This window comes from Cavia porcellus, unplaced genomic scaffold, assembly GCF_034190915.1.
Source record: "Cavia porcellus strain 051 isolate PalLab524CR breed Dunkin Hartley unplaced genomic scaffold, mCavPor4.1 scaffold_14, whole genome shotgun sequence".
Classification (NCBI taxonomy): domain Eukaryota; kingdom Metazoa; phylum Chordata; class Mammalia; order Rodentia; family Caviidae; genus Cavia; species Cavia porcellus.
Genome location: NW_026947497.1, coordinates 2,317,048 through 2,342,138, shown reverse-complemented (window position 1 = coordinate 2,342,138; position 25,091 = coordinate 2,317,048). Strand labels below are relative to the sequence as shown.

Here is a 25,091-nt window from a genome sequence, read left to right as displayed (position 1 = left end):
AGGTAGGATGCATGTGAGCTGCCGGTTTCCTAGCGGAGCCTTCATGGTTCTGCCTAGCCATCAGCATTACAGAGCGTCAGGTTTTCAGCTTGAAGATTATATTGTCAGGAGAATAGCTCGATACCTGATCAGACAGCTGCAGAAGGGAAGTTGTGATCCAGTTTATAAAACATTATCTCTAAAGAAATTTCTGGGTCTCAGATACCAGGTGCAAACACGAAACTAAAAAGTTTAATAAATGCTTACATTTTAAACATAGTTTTCTATGACCAGTTACGCTTCAAAACAATCTTATTTTGAAATCTTCCTTAGTTTATGAGACGTTACCAAATGATTCTCCCATGTGTTCTCAGAAGTCTGAGAAAGACCTGAGAGTCTTTGGCACAGCGACTCTACAAGGCCACGTTCTACAAGGCCACGTGACAATGTCCTGTCAGCCATCCTTGTCCCCTAGGGAACTTGTCACCATCTGGGATCCAGCTTTCAGCCAGGTTGGCCCAAACCCCAGTCATTCCCATCTAAGGGCAGCTTGATAGCCAGCAGTGTCACTTGGCCATCCTTCAATCTGAAATTACTGGATCTGCTCAAGCCTTTTGATCCTCTGAGGAATAACCAGCATTTCTGAGATCCTGCCATGTGCATGAGCCCAAGTGCCATGCTTGTGTGCCATTGCTGGTGGCACACTGCCTGGCCCGTGTACCTGTGCACATTGAGGATAAATGAGCCTGCTTATTTATTTCACTCTTCAACAACCCAGAAACTCATCAGGTGGCCTGCTCCACGGGTTCATCCCAGTGCTGGGGCATTCCTTTCTAGCTGAGGATCCTGAATAAACAGCTCGCCTTTTTAGAATCTGTCATTGACCTTTGAAATGTAGAGATGGCCAACACCATCTTGTTGGGTCATTCGTAATCAGTATCTTCTCACCATTAAGTCCATTGCTTCACTCTTAGAAAATAAATCTATGTTATTAACTCAACAATTATTCAATCAGTTTTGTTTCTAATTTTCCATCGTCAGTATATAAAGTTGCTTTGTTCCTACCATTATAGGGGGGATTCACAGGCTCTTAGTTTCCCCCTTGGCAAATAGAAAAATCCGACATGTTCTTTGTCAGAGGTCACTGAATAGGTGATTGTTTCTTGAAAAGGCAACAGAAGGTTCCTGGTCTTGTGTGCAGTTCTCGGTTTTGGCCTGTTAGAAGTAATGTGTGCAGTTGCTTCTGCCAGTCTGCTGCTGAGTCACTGCGCAGGGCTGTGTAGGCCTTGGAGAGCAGCAGTCCATGGACTCACAGTAAGATCTGTAAGTTAGGGAACCTTTAACCAAATAGAAGATACTGAACAGTGACAGGGATCAGATGTGAGGATAGTTTCTACATTTATAGGACTTTTTCTCCAAAGAAATCTGTTGTTTCTTATGACTTAGCGCAGTGGGGAAGCAGAGTCTAGCCAGTGATGGTGAACTTTCCAGAGCTTTCCATGATAACAAGCAGCCCGCTGGCGCATATGCTCCGTAGCTTTGGCACCAGCAGTCTCCAGCCTATGCTGACCTTCTGTTACCCAGCAGAGAGTTTTTATTTTTAAAATTTATATTCAAAAGTTGTCTGTGCTTTTGAAATATGATACAAGACAGAACAGCCTCATGCCAGATCTCGCACTGTTACACTGTTTCATGCTGAAATTGTAGCTGAGTGAAAAACCATGTGGAAGATCCTCAGAGTGTGTGGTTTGGAGTGGCTTACAGTGAGTGACGGTCATGTTCCAGTTCACCTGGGCGGATAAGGCAGCGGGGTTGGAGTTCAAGTAGAAATGTTCTCCAAATACAGCTGCACCCAGCGTCTTTGAGTCATGACCTGCATGTGTGGCAGTGCAGGGTGCTTAAGCTTTTGACCAGTCAAGGAGGTCAACAGCTGTGCCCTCTGGAAACTGGTGTTCTCAATCTTACTGGAACAGCCCTTCTGTCGGAGACCACACAGAGACCCCCCAAGGGAAGTCGCTAGCCTAGGACTCCGCATGCTCTCCTTCCAGAGCCATGGGCCTGAGGACACGCCTGAGCTGGCAGTGGGGCCTCGGTACAGCTTTTTTCCACACTTCTCCACTTGCCTCCTGCGGGTTCACCAGAGAGGCCCTTTAATGTTTAAATATGTAATGCAGTAGAGTAAAATCAAGAGCATTGAAATACAATTTAAAAGACAAAAGATAAAAAGATGTGCAAGCATCCTTGAGGATCTTGTCCATAGATTTTTGCTGGAGATTAAGTTGCTAACACCGAACACGCAATGGGCCATGGAATAATATAGGCCTCTCATTTAAAATGACAAGTGTTAATATTATGTGCTTTTCCACTTTTAAACTTGAAGTTGGGAATCATATTCATTGGGAGATACTCTTTTGAGCTGGCCAAGTGAAAATGGTACAGGCCACTGTTTGGAAGCTGTTCCATTAGCATAAACGCAGTTCCCTCGTGTTTATGACCCCCTTATACCATGGCCTCAGGAACCTGGTGATGTAGGAATACATAATAAGGCACTGGTCACAGCTCACAGCTGGAGAGAAACAAATGGGTGTGGTCATAACATTGAGAAGTGCCCTTCCTGGACATACGGCTGCTGCAGACAGTCAGGGTGCATTATTGTTAGACCATCTTCAAGGATTAGAGGGCGGGGGAATAAGATTTAGGGATTACAGTGCAGGGGTTGCCTTGGATTTGGGCCAGGTGTTCACTCAAGTCAGAAGACTGTGTTTGTAATTTTCGTAATCAAGGAGATGAATCTGAGGTTATGGCCTCTCTTTTGCATTGTATTCTGTGTCTCACAGGTGTTACTTTTGGATGGAAACCAAATCCATTTTAGTTTTTAGTGTAACTAATCCCAAAATATTTCTTACCTCAGCACCTTATCCTTCATTCCATTAATAGCTTTTATTCATATTCAGTAATTGTTCTGTTTGGGGGAACGTAAAGCCTGCAGCTATATCTGAATTCTGCCTACTAATAATAATCTGTGATAAAATTTTTCTTTGAGGTAGACATCATCTGCTGCAGAGATGAATTTTAACTTTTAACAAACTTGGTTAAATAGAGAGGTAAAAGAAAGATCATTTTCTTAAAGTTTAAATTAAAAATTTATAGGCTGTGTATTTAGCTCAGCAGCTAAAGTGCTTTCCTAATAAATGTGAAGTTGTGAGTTTGATCCCTGGTACCAAAAAAAATTGAATTTGAGATACACCAGCAGAATATATATTTTAAAATATATGTTCTTTGAAAAAGTATGAAATGTTAGTTTAAACATGTATTTTTGTGCAACCCATTATTTGAATATGCATGCTATGTATATGGTTGTAGTATTTCAAGCCCTGTAAAGAAGGACAGCTAGGTAACAACAGAAGAATCATGGCCCATGTAGTAACACAGAAGCAGAAACTGGGCATTTTTCTATCCAAGAGCATATTTGGTAACAGTAACTATCTTTCTCACAGCTTTCTCAAGGCTAATAATATGAAACTTCCTACTTGCTAGCATATTTGAGTTGAAATTCCGTGTGGCTGTTCAGTTTCCTCTCTTTGAGCTGTGAAGATGATCTGAAATGGATTAGAGCCTGCAGATGGGCCTTTCAGAGGGAACCTCCCAGTCTGGTTGCCTCCTGGAACTGCAAAAGGGGGAGTCTCCCTTGTGCCTCTTCTCCGTGGCTGAAGAGCTAGACTCCAAGACCCTCCCCCGAAACCTGCCCCTCCCTTTCCCCTTCAAAACCAAGGTTCTAAGCATAGTATCATTTTTCTACATTTGATTACAAACTGTTTCAAACGTAACAGGGAAATGAACTGTACAAGTTGATAGCAATACACCATTTCTCAGTTTTCTACAACTCAGGTTTCACAGCATTGGGTTTATTGTGCATCTCTCTACTCCTGCATCCCTCTGACTCTTTCTTTCCATCTTTGGCACCCGACAGAGTAAGTTCTGCTTCCCTGTCATGCGTCTGCTGCTGTCTGAGTGTCTTGCTCTGCTGAAGCTCCAGCATTTCCCGTCCCCTGTCGCTAGACCTCCCCATTCCCAAGGACCAGACTCCACTTGTCACGGACTTGCCCATCGCTGCCTCCCTGTGGAGGCTGTTCTTTTTCCCACATCCACAGGATGGGCCAGTATCAGTCCTCATCACATTTCAAGGAGCTCTCTCGCTTCTCACAGCAGTGAGCACCCACTGGGGTGATGCAGTCCACCCTTGCCAGTTTCCAGGGCACAAATTTTTTTCCTGTGACCACATCCAAGTGTCCAGCACGTACATGGAGTTGGTAAGGTCTCCTCGGGCACCTGTTCACCCGCTGACTTCCAGAACTTCATTGCACTATGGCTGTGTCCACTGTGAAAGGTGTCCCTGTGAATCACAGTCCTCCTGGTCTCATGCCTCTGTCCCTGAACTGGGGCAGGCTGGGTAGTTTGGTTGTAACTTTGCACTCCCAGGTTAAAATGAGAGGTTGTATTCTCTTCAGTGAAAAGTAATTATTACAGTTTTTGTATATGTTATTTTCTGTCTTCAGTCCTTAATTTCTGAATTTTAATTGGAGCAACCATAGTACATTGCTGTAACTTAAGCAGAGCAGTGCTGAGAATATTCAGTGTGACGCTCTAGCTGCATGTTGCAGGTAGTAAGAGTCTGGAAGACGTGTTCTTTTCCTTGATCTTCTTCTGAATTAGGGACTTTGAGGACTTGTGGTGGAACATTTTCACAGAAGAGCTCAGTCTAGAAAACATTAAAAACAGGGACTAGCAATGCTGAGTGCACCAGGATACCTACTCTGAACTCCATCCCATCTTGCTGCTTCCTTTAAACTCAGTTACCTATTAATCTACATACTCTCTTGGGCTCTTTTACATTTTCATGAGCGCGAAAGCAGAGATAACAACTACTGCTTGAGGCAGAGATCCTCACACCTTTAGTCCCCTCCTTGATCTTCTAATCAGTGGATACTGATTCAGGGAGCTGGGTTAAAGCGAGTGCCTCTCCTGGTGGACCAGAGAGGCCACAGAAAGGCTGTGGTCACCTAGCTGTTCACTTCCTCGGCCCTGTGCAGCCAGAGGAGCTGGCAGCAGGAAGTGCTTCCCACCAGATGTGTAGGAAATGCCCTGCCTCGGTGCAGGGGGCTGCTGCCAAGATGCCCTCGCCTACCAGCCTCCAGCCTGGGCTGCGCGTGCATCTGAGAGGGGACATGCTTTGGTGTCTACCTCTAGAAATTAACCAATTCCAGTGAAGCATGTTGTTTTAACTTTCTTAAAGTGGGGCAAAAAGTAGAAGCCTTGTCACCAGCCATTTCAAAATTGTTTGTGTTGTTGAAAGTTTTCAGTCTTGCAAGAATGTTAGGGCAGTAATTAATTGGCCCTTATCAAACAATGGAAAAGTTTCCAAATTGCATTCATAAAAGACCTCTAAGAGAAATGGCAGAAATCTTTCTTTCAGAAAACACCAGAATATCTGTTCTTATCACAGGTTAAGAGACCAAATCACATACTAGTTATCACCTATAGAGTCCAGTCTCAGCAGATTATATGAAGAAAATTGTCCTTTTTGATAAAAGACATTGTTGATATTAACTCAAAAGAATGTTTTGTCAAATACCAGTTTGAGGCAGGGAAATAGGAGAATTTGCTTGTACTAATGCTATCTACAAAGTTTCAGGTAATATATGTAAGCGATAGCTTCTTTTTTCCTTATATAAAATGATATCTTCCTTTTTTACTTTGAATTGTAAAAATCTTGAGAGATGTTTGTTTGTACAAATATATTTTGAGGATTGATGAACAATAAAATGGATTCATTAAAGACCCCATAGTAATAAAAGATTTTAAAAGGAAAATGCATATAATAAATGTAATTTGAATAAATTAATTTTTATATGTAAAATGGATTGTTCTAAAACTTACATGTAACTCGTTAATGTGAATAACATGTCTGTCTCATGCTAAACTCAGTTCAGTTTTCACTTTGCTTCCAGAACTTGTGAACCAAATAGAACAAAGTATGCCAACTGCTGAAAGAAATGTTTTAGGACAGGAAATGATATATATGATTTTCCACGGGGACAGGGGGTTGAGAGACGCCCTGGCGCAATGGCCTCAAGAGGGCAGGGTGTGAAACTGTCCAAAGCAGTCTTCCGAGCATGGGCATGAGGGATTCTCAGCAGCTCTGGAGTTTTGGAGACACCTCACGAATCATACCTGGCATTCATGGCCACGCGCATGGGTTTTCAGATTGGATTTAAACATGAATGTCTTAGAAGAAAAACAAGACTGATTTGGCTTACTGTTGTCTGTCTCCTGTGTAACTTTACAGGTCATCACAGTTAGATAACAAGTCCCTGACTGCCAAACTCTCTTCCCAATACAGGAGCCACGGCAGCGGCCCGAAAGGAGGTGATTCGGAACAAGATCCGCGCCATCGGGAAGATGGCCAGGGTGTTCTCAGTTCTCAGGTGGGGCCCAGTCCTCTCTCCTGCTTTGAGTGTTGCTGAGTCTCACTCAGTGGGCTCCACTGTTCCTGTGCCTTAATCTGGTAACATAAACAGCTTAGCAGTCAGTGTTGCTTCTCTCCAATAGTTCACTCCGTGTACCCTTTCAGTTGCAGTATACCAAATTATTTCTGTGAAGGAAAATGTCTATAGACAGATTGCACCACATCTTATACCTCTGCGGCAGGATTTTAAAACATTCATTTCAGGATGGGTTATACATCTTGTGAGACAGAGAAACCTGTTAGGATTGTTTTTATTTTTCATTTTGGCTTTATGGTCAAAGATGGGTTCATCAGGGTACATTTCACTGGATTGCTAGGAAATGGGCATAAACTGTTCGGCTGTGCATGGGAACCGTATGATTCTGATGAATCACCTAGAGAGGGACACTTACTTAACATTGCAGTTCCTGTATTTTTGTTTTGCATGTGTGTGTTTTTTAAAGCACATTATGAATGCTGTGTAAGCTTGGACTTCGAAAAAGGCAAGTGTTTTCTTGAAGGGAATTCACTGCACTTTACTGAAATTTGATGATGAGTAACTAGATAATACACATTAATTAGATCTCTCTTCTAAAGATTGCTTTGAAACGTGTTGTGCTTATATGGAAAAAGTGCAGTGCGTTCCCAGCAACACAGGCCACCAGGGGAGCAAGGCCACCTCGGGAGACGCCCACCTACGTCCTGGATGGGCTCGTCGTCTCACTCTGCCATTTTGCCTTAGTTTTCTCTCACACGGAGCTATGCTGGCTCTCTGCCTTCCTTTTTCCATCTTGCTATCCTGTTCCTGGTCATCACTGTGAGTGACTCAGTGACCCTTTCGGAAAGCAGGGAGCCCCAAGGACAGTGGAAGACGCCATGTCCTTGCTCACAGACCAGGCAAAGCCAGCGAGATGCTGGGTCCTGAGGTGTCCCACAGACACTGGGACAGCGCATCCTGCTCCAGCTCAGGGTATGAGATCGCACTTACAGTCATGGCTCCCTTTGCAGCTAACCTTTGGGGCTCACACACAGTAAAGAACCCAAGTAAAACCTAAAACGTTGGCCATGACCCGGAAGAGAAAGTAAAGCAGTTTGGGGCTAGCACTCACTTTACTGTCTGTTCAGCAAAGGTACAGACATTGGAACAGTGAGTTCAAGGAGAGGGGGGCAGCAAGTGCCAGTGCTCATCTGGAAGAGCCTGGCAGTCCCGAGGACCACAAGACCAAGGGAGCAGGATTCTGACTTCCATCTGAAGTCTGGAGGAGAGAAAACAAAAACAGCCCCAGCGTTTCCAAGTGAAGCTGTGTTCAGGAAAAGAAGTCTCTCTTTCTATAAGAAGTTGTGTTGTGCATTGAAAAAACACAAGAAAGTGGCAGAATTAAAGCTCCAGGATCATGTGGGTCTCTACACTGGACAGCCTGCCAGTGCCCTGCATGCTTGAACACGGCTGTTCTCAGATATCTGACAGGTGGCCTCTGAGCCCAGTGGTGACCCAGTACCAAAGTTCATGCTTGTCAATGGAAAACAAAACAAGGACTGTGTTACTGTGTGCCACGGCTGTGCTGTGCTGGAACCCCATGATCTACATGCAGAGTAGAGGGTCCTGTCCAGAGGAGACCGCTGCAAGCCCCAGCATCATGATCAGCATTAGTTGTGAATATGGGTGTGACAGGGCAGGAATGATGTCCTTGGTGGAGTGACAAGCTTCTGGCCTGGCAGATGGCATGATGTGTGTGCTGAGCAGGTACACTCTGACTCTGCCAGCACAGGGACTCTAGGGAAACTGTGTTTCCACAAGGAGTGCACCTAGAGAGGTCAGTCAGAAGCAGTTACAGGCTACACTCTGCAAAGCTGCATCCTGAGTGAGGCCAGGAGAGGTCGCCAGCAGAGGTGCTAATGGCGTCCTCCTGTGAGGGGCTTGCTGAAGGCCAGGCATTGTGCCCTGTGCTGTGCACTGTTACCAGAGATCCATATGGCTGATTGCCAAGGTCATGGTGACTTCCCTTTATGGCAAGCAGAGAGACCAAGCAGCAGATCCAAATTCACTTAGCTGGGGAGCAGTAGCAGTCTAGAGGATTCTGGGTAACAGTGCTCATCTGGGAATAGGTTTGTAAGCATGTAAAAGGACTGAGCAGGGTCCAGCGAGGAACCAAGCAAAAACAAGCTACAGATGTTCTGAAGTCCAGGTGCTATAGGCTTCAGTACTGTGGCCAACATTGAGTTTCCCGTGCATAGACAGTGAGGAGTCCTGCATGATCCTCACTGATGACAGCTGTGCTGTCATCACTCACATCTGGATACATTTGCCAGCACCAGCGTGAGAACCACGTAGCACAGTGGCTGTGGTAGCAGAAAGAATAGTTAGGAAGCTACTGGAAAGTCCAGGCAGTGCGTTGGGCCAGGCTGTGTGAGGAGGAAGGTGAAGAGACAAACAGGAACTGGAAAAGCTAACATCTATGAGCCTGCTGCGCACTGGGAGTGCAGACTTGTCAGGACCAGCTCCCAGACATGCACCTGGGTCCCAGAGCTGACTCTAGCAGGCATTGCAGTAAGGGTTGCCTGGGTCCTTTGTTCCCAGAGGAGCCTCTTAGGCAGCACAGGTGGGGGCAGCCCTGGGTCAGGTGGGGAGTCTGAGAAGGTGCAGCTCAGCCTTTGGTAGCCAGGCACATGCTCAATGTAGCCAGGGCAGGCAGCTGTTCACAGCAGTGACAGGCAGAGCCCCTTCCATTACCAATTGCTCTCTTCCCCTTCGGACACGGGCCCACTCTTGGCTGTGAGCAGCTGTATGAGAGAGGGAGCACACTGGAAGGGGACTGGAGGTGCAAGCGGTGACAGCGCCTTGGCCTCCGTCTCTGCATCTCCAGGTTTACCTAAAGACTGCAAAGCAGGATGCAGGGCAGCAGAGCACTCGGGAGATGCAGCCCAAGAGCAGGAGGGCTGAGAGTAGAGACGGGGAGCAGCGGGGAGGAAGCACAGTCCCTGGGAAGGGAAAGACGTGGGTAAACCTGGCCCTGATTGCTTTCCCCAGTGTCTCCATCATTGCAGACACTCCGCGAACCACAGTGCCCAGGAGGAGGAAGCAAGTGTAGATTCTCAGATATCAGACGTGTCATCTGTAATCAGTGGAGCACCTCCAAGGAGAGACTCTGTCCTCCTTTTCCACACCAGTCGATGAACACAGGCCCCGTTTGCATGCTGCATGTCGCAGCTCGTGCTGGCCTTGCTGGCGGCAGCCAGGGCAGGAGATGGAGCGACCCAGGGCTGATCATGTTAAAGGACTGTCACAGGACCAGGGCCCCTGCTGCAGGAGGGCATGGTCTGAGGGGAAGCGGCACTGTGCAGATGAGAAGGGGCAGAGGCCTGGGAACACAGACGCCTCAGGAGTCTCCTGTGGGAGGCGGAACCAGGGAGGAAACAAGTGAATGAAGAAAGAAGGGGCTCTGTCTATGGCTTATCACTGACTGCAAGGAACCGGGTAATGATGGACATGATTTCACAGGAGCAGGCTGAAGCCCAGCAAGCTGCAGCTCTGTCAGATGACTCAGATTTTAACCTGAGGGGTGTGCGATCCCATTCCGGAGACTTTCTATAGTGATGGAAGTGGAACACAATTGAAAGTTTAAAAAAAATACAAGTTAACAAGAAATATTGTGTTTGGTTTAAGAAAACAACAGTTCAGCAGGTCTCGGTGTGATAGCTTAGCTTGTTTTGTTCGGGCCTCTCGTCTCCATTGACCCTGAGATCCGAGCACAGGAGGTGAAGCCTGGGCCACCCCCTAGCTGCTGAGCAGCATTCCCGGGTGTTAGCCCGCCAACATGTCTTCCTTCAGTGATTCTAGTGCTTGGTCAGTAAAGCCTGAGAATTCCAGGCTGAAATGCCTACCTCCAAATTGGCAGTAAATAACTGACTGTCTCATCCCTGGCACACTTTTAGTGAACTCTGTGGTGAAGGAAGCAGAAATCTAAAGCGTGGCTGGCATCCCCATGCTGGCTTCAGCCAGTCTTTTGCTTGCTCATAGTAAGCACTTGACAGATGTGGTCCACGCGCTCATCCCAGAGTATGAGTGTGGCCGCGAGGACAGCAGCACCACCCTGCTGAAGCTGGTCTAGTCCCTGTGGATGGCAGGGGCACTAGAAGAAACATGAAAGAAGTAAAGAGAAGCTTCTTCCGTGATAAACGTTTTAGACACAAGTAGAATAGGCAAAGGGAAGGAGGATAAAGGAAATAGGGTACACCTGAAGGCAGCGCAGCACAGCGGCTGGGAGGGAGCCCGGAATCGGGGGGCTGGGGCAAGGCCTGCCCGCCTTGGGGCTGACTGCTGCTGCTGGGGGTCGCGTGCTCTGAAACTGGTGGTGGGGGTGGCTGGAGCAGTCCGTAGATGTACAAAGCACATTCTTCCCATCCTAAACTGTAAACAGGTGATGTAAGTCCCACAAAGAAGCTGTTTCCTAAGGAGATAGGACAGTAGGCTCACAAGAAGTGGTAAGAGACTGGGAACAGTTAGAGGGGAAAACCAGCAAGATCTGTGAAGGAGTGGATACGGAAGGAGACAGAAGCTTAAGCATCTGGAAGAGAGAACTTGCAATTCTGAGTTGAAAACTAATTGTGGAGGTAACAGGTTCTCAAACTTTCTAAAAATCTTTGTAAAAATGCTGAACAGTTATACTTTGAATATTGCATATATAATATATTCACGTGTGTATGTATGTTTATGGGCTATAAGCTTTTCTGCCTGCGTAAGACATAGGAGGTCATTCTCTCATTTCCCATTTCATGTTGATTTAATCATTAGATCTTATTCACAAATCAGAATGATTAAGTGTCTAATGATAAGCAAATACAATTGAAACGCTGATGCACTTACTAATTATTACACAGTTGTCACAGTGAATCGTGAGTAATCTTACAGTAGCAAATCAGGGGGAAAAGTGACAAAAGGGAGTCTAAGAGACTCTACCCTTTCCCGCTTGGCCTGGAGCCGTCGCTTTCTGCCTCCTCTGTGTGAAGACAGAAGCCCCTGTCAGTCTCCAAAGCCATCCCTGGGCCTGGGTCTGAGGGAGAGCTACCCCCTCCTGCTGCTGGGCCCTGCTCTAATGGGGAGACGCGCTGAAGACCCTACTGGAGAGTGCACTGTGACCTGGTCCCCGCAGACGCTTGGCATTACTCCTGTACAAGTGTACACAGACGTGGCGTATTCTAGGTTTAAAAGGAGGTCCAGAGGGCCCACTAGAGGTACACAAGCGTTCTGCTGCTGCATGTTTCCCGTGGAGTCCTTTGTTCTCCATAAGTAAAGTAAAATTGCTGCCCTGTGAATGCCTTGCAGAGAGGAGAGCGAGAGCGTGCTGACACTGAAGGGCCTGACCCCCACCGGCATGCTGCCCAGTGGCGTACTCTCAGGAGGCAAGCAGACCCTGCAAAGCGGTAAGCACCCATAGGTGACCCAGACCTGGGCAGCACCCTCACTTGGGATTCCTTCAAGCCCTGTCCTTTCTCTGGAGCTTGGATGGAAGAAGACTGCACCCATCACCTGGATCAGCCCTGCCTGCTGGAGACACTGGCGCCTGTCCACTGAAGGATGGTCTTAGCCCCCAGACCCTCATTTGCATACTGGCCTTCATTTGCATACTGATCCTTGGTTTGCACTTCTGTCCCTCATTTGCATTTTGTCTGGCTACCAAATAGCACTTCAGGTAGCCTCTTTCCCAATAGGTTGAGCACTGTGAGCCAGTCATTCACCAGAACAAGTTCTTATTCCATTGTTCATAGTCATTGTCGGTTGAAAGATATGCAAGTACATACACAAATATACATCCATAATGCTAAGTTTTATTGGAAGACAGAGTATAAAGAGGTTAGTTTCATTTTCCACTTGAAGTCAGGAGCCCTATGTTTTTTCTCTGATTGCCATCCTAAAATACAAGAACCACATTTTATTTTTGAAAAAGAGTGATAGTATTTCCTGCCACCTGGAGATTTTGTATTAAAAGTATGGCTTTCTGGACTAGTGCTGTTTAATGGAACTTTTGCAACAGTGGAAGTTTCTGTGAATCTGCAGAGTCTCTGCCCGCATAAAACTAGTGAGTATTTGATCTACATGTGGCTGGGACAGCTGCAGAAGCACTCATGTGCACTAAATGTAATTAACAGCCTGTGTGCCTGGCGCTAGCTGTGTTAGACAGTGCTGGACTGCTGTCTCACTGCTGTCATTTTTGTTCCAGGCTTAACTAGTGTTGTCATTCGATTATCATTGTAACAATGGGAAAATTTTGCTGTTAGACTTCACCAGAAAAAAGTTAAAAGGATACTCCAACATTTTAGAACAATCTCAGCCTCTTGTTTATTTTCTTTTACATGTCCCTAGTCTTTTTCATGTTTTTGTTCTATCCCTGTCCTTCATCCTTGAAGATTCGGGTGTTTTTACCATTACATTGTCTAGACACTTCTACATGGAGAATGAAGACAAGCTTCCCAGGCACGGTGTTGTTAAAGTATCAGATGCAAGCAACATTTCCATAACTTTATTTTCAACCAATTTACTCCAAAATTAATGCATTTGAATTCCCCAAACTTAAAAAATTTTAAACAACAATAAGAGAATACGTGGTATCAAAGTACATTCTCCCTTTAAATTTACAGGTAGAAGTTATTTTAATAACTTTATAAAGATGACGTTTTCCTACCTTAAAAGCCTTATGTAGTAGCTCACCAACTTCACACAGTGCAGCCTCCCTGCCCAGGCCAGGTATCAGCGCAGCAGTGGCAGGCAGCACATGTGCAGGCCTCAGGGCCAGACGAGCAGCACCGCGGACAGCACACACCCGGGTGTGGGTGCTGGTGCGGGTCTGCAGTGCTCCCGAACCTGGGTTGCTGATGATCTCATCACGGTTCTTTGTTTTGTTTACAGATTTTTCATCTGTGTATTTGACTTCAGTTATTTTGTTTCCTTTGTTTTAAACCCACTGGTTTGTGTCCCTCTGGCTGAACTCATCACACACCTACACACAGACACATAGAAGTCATATGGATCTTGTCCTGAGCATCAGAAAACTCAGAATGTATTTGAAGCTACGCATGTTACCATAACTTCAGAATTAATGGTGTGACACCTTTTCACTCATCTAAAAAGGGAAGCTACCCAGCTACCCGAGGCTCTGCTGTTTAGATTTTCCTTGGAGTGACCATTTTCTGTTTGTCATAAGGAATGTAATGTGCACTGTAAGTTACAATGTGTATTTGGCAGTTACTCCAATTCTGAAATCTTAATTTATTAGAAAAATGCAAATTAAAGTCAAGGGGTAGAATTTTAACATTAAACATAGTGGAGCTACAGGGAAATTTTACATTTTAGCATTTGATTAGAGAAATAGCAGCTTGCCTTACTAATATACGTGCAGCCTGCAAATACAGATTCTAACCTTGTTATAAAAATTGCTGATAAAGCACTGAGCCTTTACAGTTCTGCCTCTGAAATACGCTGTTTTGGGACATGTCTACAAAATCTCGCGAATGAGGTTTCAGTATTGAGATAACCTATTCTTGAAATTTTAATGTAATTATTGATGCCACTGCCATGTTACCATTTGATTTGCAACATTTCAGATATTTCATTTCCAAAAACGAATTGCAACAAAGAAAAGAAAGTGATTTTAAGTTGGTCTTCCTGGCAAAAAAAATACGTAAAGCCCATTATATATGTACACACACACACACACACACACACACACAGTTCCTTTTCCTTTCGCCTTCACCCTCTCACCCTCTCACCACCTCCAACCCCAGATGTTTGTCTCTTGGGATTCAGATGCACTATGAACTTGAACACTTGGACTTTAGCTTTCCTTGGATTTGCACCCTTGCCTTTGTGTTGCAGTGGGAAACAATGCAGTGTTTATGCTGGAAGCACGAAGGACCCCCCTGAAGTGGCTGTGCTTCCACCCTGGTCTGCATTTTGAATCTATAAATAGCCACACACAGCAAGTCTTTCCTAGTGCTCTGTAGGCCCGAACCACACTTCAGATTGCCATGACCCCTCCTCAGTGCATTCAGTTCACGTTTCTGCAAAAAATAAAACTCACAGTGCGCTTTCCTAAAGCGCTCGTTGCTTTGTCACTGAAGTAGCAAGCATAGACTCAAGCAGTTCCTCGTGTAGATGGATCTAGTTCATATCACTTTCTGTGGTGTTTTCCTTTCTTTTTTAGCATTTCTTTGTTGTCTGTGCCAAAATCCAGCACTTAAAAAAAGTTAGTTCTCTTAGCGCCTTTGATCGTCACTGATTTGTTCTTAGAGTTAAGAATCCTCTGCTCATTTTTCTCATTCATTTGCACCCTTTCTTCTCTTCAGCTACTGTTGAGGCTATTGAGGCTGATGAAGGTAAATTGGCCAGGCCCCTTTCTGTTGTGCGTGCAACAGACAAGGGCTCTGCTGGGTGTATTCATTTTTTTTGCTGTAGCTTGTACAGAGTGTGTGGGTGTTGGGCTAACAGTTGTGGCTCAGTATTAACCAAAATGTTCTTGCTTTAAAGGGGAAAATGTCCTTCTATGGTTTGTTTGTTTGTTTTTTCCCTTAAAGCTATGTTTGACTTTGGTATATGATGAAAGTAGCATAATCACAGAAAACAAAAGCATTATAGATCTCGAACAACGCGGGGTGGAGGTTATGGCCGCTGTTTGGAAGCACATAGAGCATGTTCCTGAGCTGGACCATGTCCCTCCCTCACCACCTCCAGGCAGCACTGGGAAGGAGAGCATACAAGCAGCCTTATTGCTATCTAGCCTTTAGAAGTTTATAACCCAAAAAAAAAAAAAAACCAAGTTCATTTGAATAGTGGTTTGCTCTGTTCAATATTAACTGATGTCTCTAAAAACTATTCAAAAAAGTTAATTTAGCCTTATCGATTTTAACGTATCAGTGATGGTAGGATAACTAATGCCAGTAAAATGTTCGAAGGAGTCTGAAAGTTCATAGTGGTGGCAGAACTGGCTGGTGACTAGAAAAGCGAATACCAAGCGTCGCTCCTCAGCCTTGGCGAGTGCATGCCGTGCCAGGTTGCAGGGCAGAACCAGCAACCCACATCACCACCTGTGTCCTGCACTGCGTGAAGGCGTGAGAGTTGACCCCTTAGCTACTACTTTTTTAACTGAATGCTTTTTAAATGTGGTCGAGAGAGAACCGCATACCTCAATAGGTCTTAATATTGTGCATACCATATCCTCTGGAAATTGAAAAAAAGAATAATTTGAAGTTCCCCTTTAAAACAAAATTTTTCAGTTGTATTTTGTTCTTGCAAAATAACTTCTTATTCTTCCCAAAATTGTGTACATATGGTCCTTTGATATGACGGGAAAAGTGCCACTTACACTTGCAATTTGTACCTGATTTGGACCCGGGAGGGGAAATGTCAGTACTGTAAGAGAAAATACAACTGCTTCCTAAATAGCAGTCAGAAAACTGCTATTTATGTGGGAATCTCTATTCCTTTTGGCAAATCCTAATCTGCAGTGTGCATTCTTGTCGGTAGTCTGGCTGTCTTCTGTGGTTTCTGTGACTCTGTGTTGTGTATGGTTACTACCAGTGTACAGTGCTAATACCCATTGTCTGACCACCAGCTGCAGCACAGCCCATTCTTCCAGGCCGGGCCACCAAGCGCCCAGGACGAGCCCCAGCCCAGAGAGGGCCCTCGTTCTAACAGATCCCTTATTTCTATGTCCCGTTCTATTGGCTCTTCAAACCTAGAGATTCTATTATGACAATTTAAATTTATAAAATTTTGTTATAAATTGCAATGATAAGCACTGTGTTTGTTAATTATAAAATATTTATAACTGTTTAGAAGCAGAGTAAAGTACAGCATCATGCCATTATCTTGACCATCAAACGAATTTACTTCTCAGGGTGGGTGCTCATTACATGGCTCTATAATTCTGCAATTTGTTTATTACTGAATTACAGAAGAATTGAGAAGCTTTGCTTTGGGCTTGGTCTTCCCCTTCTCCCCCTCTTCCTCGCATAGTTGACTAATCACCATGATGCTAACCCTGAACCGCAGAGGGGAACCCTGTCCTCATCATTACAGAATGAGCTCCAAAATCACTGTGTCTGTCTGTTGAGAATCTCACCTATACCAATGAAAGGCACCACACATTTGCATAGGAATGGTTGGCACAGTTTCGGCTTAAAACTGCTCTAATTTTTCCCCAGAGAAGGTGGGGAGAACACAGATCCTGTGCAGTTGCCCCCCCCCACCGTTTGTCAAGGCAACCCAGCCCATCAGCATTGGTGATTGGCCTTCGAGTATCTGGCTTGCACTTCAGTGACGCAAACTGATGTCGTTGGTCCCCATGTGTATATTTGATTTGCAGTGCATTGGTTGGTGCCCCCACTAGAGAAACTTTTCTTGCACAACTCCTTACCTGTTTCTATAGTAAGGGGTCCCAGAGAAAAACCCATACATACATCATTGTTGGAGAGATCCATGTGTGATTAAGGCTCAAGCTAGTCTTAATTTATTTTTGCCAAACATTGTGAAAATAAATTTTCCCTTTTATTTTTTAACCACATCTTAGTGGTTATGTGGGTTACTCATTGCTCTCCTGAAAATGAGTTTTCCTTTGACACAGGCAGCAATGGATACCAGATGAACATCAGTTTGACCTGCTCACTGCTAAAGGGCAAACAATACTTCTTTCTCTACTTAGTACTCTGATCTTGATTTTTCTGAATCTCTCTTACCTTGTCGCCTACTCCCATGGGCTTCAAAGTTGAGCGGGAAAGCCAGAGTTTATCATTACTTATTTCCTATGAACCATGGAAAGGTGCCATGAGGAGGTCTTGGTGGGATTCTGAGACGGCAGGAAATGCCCATGTTAATTCCTTCTCTGGCCCCTCTGCCTCATGCTCCAAGCCTGTTGCTAGAATGGTAGGCATAGAACACCCAGGCATCCCAGAGCTTCTGGCGCAATGGGAGGTGCCAGTGGGGTCCACCACCATCTGTCCAGGCTAGGACCCAGCACCCTGGTCATGCTGCTGGTGTGACCAGAGGGGACTGTTGAGACACCTGTCCCACAAGTGTCCTCCCTCTTTACCTCTCCAATGTGGAATTTTTTGATCTAACCTTTTGCAAAGACACAGAAAGCTTCCATCTTAGTCCTTCAGGAAGACATTTTGGTTGGCAAGAGACCTGGCTGTTTCCCAACCTTTGGTCACCTCCGAGTGTGGTAAGGAGTCTGTCGTGTCGTGTTCAGGTCCCGTCACGTTGTTCTCCACTAAAGGATTCCTACCCACTGCGCAGTCCTTGACCTCCCTGCTGCAGCCGCCGCGCTCATGAGATGCCTCAGCTAACCCACCTTCTCTTCTTTAATGATTTTCCGTGTAGCTATCAAAGGCTTCTCGCCCCAGCATAAGATCACTAGCTTCGAGGAGGCCAAGGGCTTAGACCGGATTAATGAGAGGATGCCACCCCGCCGAGATGCCGTACCCTCGGACGCCAACCTCAACTCTATCAACAAGGCCCTCGCCTCAGAGACTAACGGCACGGACAGCAACGGCAGCAACAGCAGCAATATTCAGTGACCACCTCCTGCTCACCCCTTTTTCCTTTTTTTTTTTTTTTTGTTTTTTTTTTTTTTTTTTGTTAGCTGCAGGGCATGATGGGGATTGCTGCGTGCCCGAGGGTGTGTTCTTGCCTCTGACCTATCTTGTGTGCTCTGGGGGCCAGGCGTTCGATTTCGTTTACACAATCAGTAAAGGAGAGGGGGAGAGAGAAGAAACTATATTTGGTGAGGGCAGTGATTAAGCACCTCTTTTGGGTATGCCTTTTAAAAATGCTTCTAGGGAAAAAATTTTAAAAAAGAGAGCTACGCTAGTATATAACACGATGCTAGAGGTGAACATATTTTTCCTGCTGCGTTGGGGACTTCCATGTAGGTTCATGAAAGGCCTTTTATTCTGTTACTGGACATGGAAATTTTGTCTAATTTCTTACTCTATTGTACGTTTACAGTTGCAGCACTAAAATGGATGACATCAAACATTTTTAACAAAACTGATGTACAAACTAAATAAGGACTATTTATTGATAATGTTTTGCTACTCTTGTCAGACAATGGCTCTAAACTGAATTAGGCAGTCTTAAAAAAAAACAGAAAAAGAAAAAAAAAGAATGTTGCAAATTTGTTAAAAATGCCAAAAAGGACAGTTTAATTTTGTACAGATTATGCTTACCTCAGGTTTCTTTAGTATGCTTGACTGCCCTTCTTTCTATTATAACACTTACCTTTTAATTTAGCAGTGAGTATCTTTCCTTTTTCTTTAAGTTTAAAATAACTGGAAATTACACCTATCTTTTTTTGCTGTTTATATTTAGGGATTTTGTTGATAAATCAAGTCTTGGTTGTAGCTTGCTGAGTTAAATATTTATGAGTGGTGCATTTTTAAGTATAGTGAACAAGACACCATATTAAGTACAGTGATAAAGCATCTATATTCTGTAAAAAAAAAAAAAAAATCTGCCTATGCATGTTTTTTAAGAAAAAAAAAAATGGCTGTTTTGGCCTGTATGGGACTGTAACGCACTTAGTGGTCTGACATGTACTGGAAATGTATGTATCCTGGCGTACTTTATATTCTCTAAAATGCTTAATGCCTTTGAAATTTTATAATCAAAAAGCTTTGAAAAAATCTAAAGGGGAGAGTATTCTTAAAAAGTTTTTAACATAAGCTTGTCAGTGCACACATAGATGGTTAGCATGTTTAGCAAACCTTGTGAAATTTAATAAGTTTGTAGTTACATGTGAAACTAAATGCATGGTAACTGTTAATATCATGACAGTTTAGTTATTTCGTTCTGTTCTGTCATGTGCCACAAACTATTTCTTTTTTTCACTTTTTTCCCTTTGTATATCAGTTACGGGTGACAACTGGTTCATTCTGAAAACAACAAAAATAACAAAAGTCCATTCATATTTTTTAACAATTGTATAAGTGCCCAGGTAATTCACTACAGCCTAAAGCCTTGCCTTTGTAATTTGACTTCTGAAATGTTGGCGATCAAAGCATGCACTTGTAACAATGAAAAAGAAAAGCATTTTATATTACTACTCAATAAAATGTGCATGAACTTAAAGAAGCTCATCTGTCCCTGTGTCTGCTGAGGGGTTCGTGTGACAGCCACGCCCTGCAGTCACCCGCACAGGCGGAGACACAGTGCCCACTGTGCCCCAGAATCTGGGAGGAGGCGTCTCAGATGAGGCGAGGGCAGGCTGTGTAGAGAGCAATGCGTGGCTCCCTGCATGCAGGGCCGGTTGAGAAACCAGAGCACCCTGTTGGTTTATTTGTCTCTGTTGTGTCAGATGCCCGCCTGCTGAGGTGCAGATTGGCGCTGCCCAGCGCATTTCCTGCCGACTGAATTGGTTGGTTTGGAGGAGATGTGCATCCCACACTCCAGCTCCTAGCTCATCACCAAGATTTGACATACACCCAGTACCAGTTTGTCTCTGACTTTGCTCGTTTCTAGCGCACTTGGTTTTATGTAATAAAATATGGCTGTTATATTGAGGCATATGAACATGACAGTTAGTGATAGAGGGTACCAAACCCACAATGTTCTAGACAAAGTCTCTGAAAATGACTATCCCATGATTAATCAGATTCTTTCTCCTGTGGATATTTTCCCATCTTAAGAGTAACATTCAAGGGAGATCATGAGGTGCAGCTTACTAGAATGATGTGAAAGAAATGATAATTGTGGTACCAAGGTGTTCATTTTTTTCTTATACCTGCAGAGAAAATATCCTGACCAAAAACAATCATTTTTTAAAAATTCCTTTCTTTTACAAATTGTGCTAAGGCAACTGTGGCATAGAAATAAACATTTGACATTGAAATAAGCAGCTGATGTGAGTATTGCTTGGTCTTTCTAATAAGGGGTTAGGAACGCACAACAGTATATTTTACAGTCATTTGTCCTGTCAAGCCAGTATGGAACTGAAACGGTTTCTCTCAGAGTAATATTCCAAATGCCCTTGGGTTGTTGGATGTTTGTCCCTGGCCTGTGGAGAAACAGGTTCTTGAGTTGCTCGTGCCAGTGAATTTCTGGCTTCTTGTACATGTCTGCATATGCAGACACACGCACATGCACCTCCCGAGAGGCAAGGCTCCAACTCAGAGCCGCCTCATCATGAGGCCTTTGCAGGAGGCTGTTTCCTGAGGTGTCCTCTCCTTACACTCTCTTTAGCTGGTTTGAAGAAAAGAGAAATCTGCGAGACTGGCCTGGTGTGCCGAGCCCCAAGGGAATGAGATGGCCTGCTGTCCACAATGGTGTGGCCCAGTGTCCAGTCAGAGCCCAGCACAGCATTAATCCAGCACCCAAGTCAGGCCAGAGCAGTGTTAGCCAGGAGCAGAGTTTGGGGCCAGGCCTCGGGAACCTTTCCCCTGAAAGCCCTGCTCTCCCTCACTCACATCCACCTGGGATCAATCTGGTGCCCACCCATTTCCTGCCCAGCAGCCTGGGCCACAGCTTCGGTCACTGCCCTCAAGTCTCCCCCACACTCCTGACTCAGCCTCCTGCTCCTAAGCTGCTGCAGCTCCTTTCATTTTGCCCCCACCTGTTCCTCCACTCGCCTCCCTCCCACTGGGGGAAGCCCTGGAACAGCGTCTCAGCCCTCCAAAGTCGGAGGCTTCCTTTGAGCTCCGTGTGGTGCTCTGCTCAGGTGGCTGCTGTGTGCTCTCGGCTCAGCCCAGCTTGCTCTGCAAAGGTGTTCACAATCCCAGCAGCGTGTTGCTTTGATCTCAGCACTAACCGTTCGTGTGCCATATCTCGTGGAGATGTCTTGAAGACCGGGTGGGCAGACCGTTAAAGTTCTCTAAGGAGAAAAGCCTCCGATAGGCTCTTTGCTAAGTATTTAAACAAGCCTGGCACACGAGTGAAAGAAGTATGGAAGCATACTACTTCATTGTGGTGACCTTGTTTCCAGAGGCCAGTCTGATTAGTTATTCCCAAAAACACACCTCTGAGCACAAAAATCCCTATTGAGCATAAAGTAGGTGTAGCTAACAGGTGAGGGTGCCAGAGCCTGCAGAAGGCTGGGGGTCCCCCTCTCCATAGCACAGGGGTGGAAACCCAGCCATTCAGACACCACAGACCACCTGGAGACGCTGCAGGAGAAACTGTGCCAGACTTGGTAGAGGGGACTGTCCTCAAAGAGGGGGACTGAGCTGGGTTTACCTCAGCTGCCCTTCAAGAATGCAGTGTCACATTTCTTTTTGACAGTAAATTGAGCAAGGAGGAACAAAGCTTTGATTGCAAACCATCCCCTAGAAACTTGTGTTTACGAACAGCACCATGGGGCTGTGTTCTTCATAGCAAAGAGACCAGCCCTTTTGTGGATTTTGCTTCTTGAGCTTCTGGGTTGAATTTTTGTGGCTGTGCCAGAACACCTGGAAAAAGCCACTGAAAAGAGAAAAAGGTGGTTAGGCTTTATGGTTTCTGTCTGTGATTTGCACCATTGCTTTGGGTCCTGGAGTTGGATCAGCAACCATGGAAGAATGGTGTGGCCAGCAATGACCCCCATTTACTGTGGCCAGAGTGGAAACAAGAGGGAGAACCAGGAGGACATGATGAAACCTTCCAGGGTTGTACCTCACAACCTACTCCCTCTAGCCAAGACCTGCCTCCTAACAGCCTGTTCAGCTGTGCAGTCACAGTGGTTTGCTCCACTGAGGAGGTAGTGCCTGTGATTCAATCACCACCTTTCAAAACCTCTACCCCCAAACGTGAGCCTTTGAGGGGACATTTTTAATGCAAACCATAACAGCTTCCCCTGGACCTCAGCTGAGAAGTTTCCACTGGATTAACAGATCTTCATGGTGACATTTTAAACCATTAGAACCATTCACACTCCAGTCCTAAGGCATTCTTATCAGGTTACGTGTTGAGTACCCTTATCCAAAATGCTTGGATCAGAAGTATTTCAGATTTTGGAATATTTGCACAGGATTTATCATATAGTATCCCTGATCTGGAAATCAAAATCTGAAGGCTCCAGAATATAAAAATTCTGACCTGTGTTGGCACTCAAAACATTTCAAAATTTGGATATTTGAATTAGGGTGTCTGATCTATATTTTCAAATCTTGCCTATAAGAAACTCCTGAGGCACTAAATTTCTTGGAATGGCTCCAGCTTTGGCCACTGCCGTCAAGGCTCACCCAGCCCTCTGACGAAGCTCCATACGTCTTACTATCTCGGGGTGACACATAGACCATGCAGCATCTCACTTTTGCCAGTTTCATCTATCCTCAACTTCACCCCAAACTTGTGTCATTTGAGACTTTTTATAATGCTCAGAAAGTGTCAGGATTCCCCAGCCCTCTAGAGTTTTATCCAGCATCTTCCATATGGAATTCTCCATTTGAAAATGTCAGATTGTCCTTAAGTGCTGGAATAACACTTCTGTCTCAAGTTGCTTTCTTGTTGCTGGGCCAAAATACCTAACATGTACAAGTTCAAGGAGGAAAAGCTTATTTTAGCTCACAGTTTCTAGAAATTTCAGTCCATAGTCAGCTGACCCCGAGGGAGAGCAGCATGGCAGAGGAGATAGTCCATGACCGGGCAGGCAGGAGAAAGCATCATGGAGCTTTGGTTTCCCTTTCATCCCGTGCAGGCTGCCATCCTGTTGGTTGGTGCCACTCCCACCCAGAGTAGGCCTTCTCAGTATTCTTGCCCAAAACTATGCTAAACCAAACAGTAGGCTGATTTAGTTATCACACACTCTTAATCCATATTCACACACTTTAGATCCAGCCACTTCTGAAAAACCCCATCTATAAGCTCATGAGGCTTTGTGGGAACATCTAGATACCAGCCATAATACTTCCTTTTAATATAATCAAATTGAGCTTGGTCTTCCATGTTTTCATTTTGTGGTAGTGGGAGCTGAACCCTCAAAGAGAGGGCTCACCACACCTAGCGACATTGTCCAGTTCTTTTCAAGCATAGTCAAATATTTTACTGCTACAAAAATAAAACAATTAACTTTTGTTTAGAATTACTTAATTTGAACTTAGACAAAAATGTGGGAATTAAATATGCATGTAAACATTAACGTTCACAATTGATAAATGCTATAGGGATGCAGCAGTGGCCTTTTGAGATGTGGTGGGAAAGGACATGGGAGTGGTGACCACTGGGTGCCTTCTATGTAAAGAACCTGCAAAGTTCTCATGCCTGGAAGAGACCAGCATGCCTCCAGATGCAAACGACCGCTTCCGTCATGTGTCTCAACACCACCATCAGAGCCCTTGCACTGCCACCCCCAGCCTGCCAGACCTGTTTGCAGAATATTGTCTGAATGTACACCCTACTTGGCCTGGAGATGAGAGAGCTGGAGTTTGGGGAGAGGGCTACGCAATGCAGGAGCGGCAGGGCTGCCTGTGCCCACCCAGCGCGGTGAACCCAGGGCAGTCTGCTCCTCACCACACCGTGCACAGCAGCAGGGAAGTGACCCCACACTGCCACGCAGGCAGGCACCTTCTGGGTGATGTGCTCTGCACCAGCTCTGCTCCAGAGTAGACCTGGTGGGGACGTTAATAAATGTGCTCCTTACCAGATGTCTGTGTGACTCTGAGAAATTAAGCTTCAGTAAAACCTCATTTTATCTTCGATAAAAGAAGACTATGAGAGTAATTAATTTATAACTTTTTCATGGGGATTAAAAGAGTGTAAATGAATTGCTTGGCATGGCGCCTGGTATAAAATAACTACTCAATAAACCTTAGTTATTGTTGGTATTCAGCAACATGCTCAGTTATGCAAATGCTTTAAATCAGTGTTGCATAGCTGTGTGCCTGTGTGCGTGCACGTGTGTGTAGCTGGAGAGCAACGTAGAGGAAATAGCATTTGTTTGGAACTGACCTGAGAAGATGGCCTTTGGCCCCAGGAGGGCAGTTGAGTGGGCTGGGGAGGAAGCAAGTTTAAAGGGCATTGAGCCTTAGAGAAGAGACAAGGAAAGGAGCTGCGAGGGCCAAAGCACAGGACAGGCGTGGGTGAAGACCCTGACAAGCAGGGGTGCAACTCTGGAGTTGTTGGTATCAGAAAATTCTTTCAGCTACAAGGAACCAGATACTGAACTTGGCTCAGACTGCAGAAATATTTCCCATGGCAGAACAAGGATACCTGGGCTGCACAGTCCCAAGAACACTTGAGGACGCAGAGCGTCGTCTAGGGTTTCTGCAGGCAGGGGCCCCTCAGCCCTGGCTGTGCTGCCTTACACAGTCCTGGAAAGAAAGCAGAGCTGAATTTATGCTCCCTGTGGCTGCATCACCACAGCCTTGTAAACCTAGTAAATCCAGACGGGGAGAAGGCAAAGCAAAACATTTCTGCTGTTCTGTTTGGCTAAGGAGAGTGATTCTGTGCAGGAGACCAGTAAGGATCAGGGAGAGTTTAAGATTTTTATAATTTAAAATTGATAGAAACAGTAAGGAGACAGTTACTGTGTGAGCTTTGAAGAGATAACAGTAAATAGGTAATAAAAATGAACTTTGTTTCTCTCTCATGTTCTTTAATATCTTTATTCTAATTGAAGCAAAAATTATAGCATCATCAGATACTTCT

General features: G+C 45.0%; 1 protein-coding gene across 3 annotated transcripts in view; it reads left to right on the top strand.

The window, feature by feature from the left end:
- Ppp3ca (protein phosphatase 3 catalytic subunit alpha) overlaps nucleotides 1-20,370 on the top strand; it is a 238,270-nt gene extending 217,900 nt beyond the window's left edge. For 2 of the 3 annotated variants that reach the window (XM_063260549.1, XM_063260547.1), the window contains exons 11-14: nucleotides 6,380-6,464; nucleotides 11,808-11,905; nucleotides 14,825-14,854; nucleotides 17,856-20,370. In XM_063260549.1, the coding sequence (XP_063116619.1) occupies nucleotides 6,380-6,464; nucleotides 11,808-11,905; nucleotides 14,825-14,854; nucleotides 17,856-18,052 (410 nt within the window). In that variant the 3' untranslated portion in view covers nucleotides 18,053-20,370. The remainder of the gene's footprint in view (nucleotides 1-6,379; nucleotides 6,465-11,807; nucleotides 11,906-14,824; nucleotides 14,855-17,855) is intronic. The other variant, XM_063260548.1, reaches the window with a different exon arrangement.
- The last annotated feature ends 4,721 nt before the right edge of the window (nucleotides 20,371-25,091 follow it).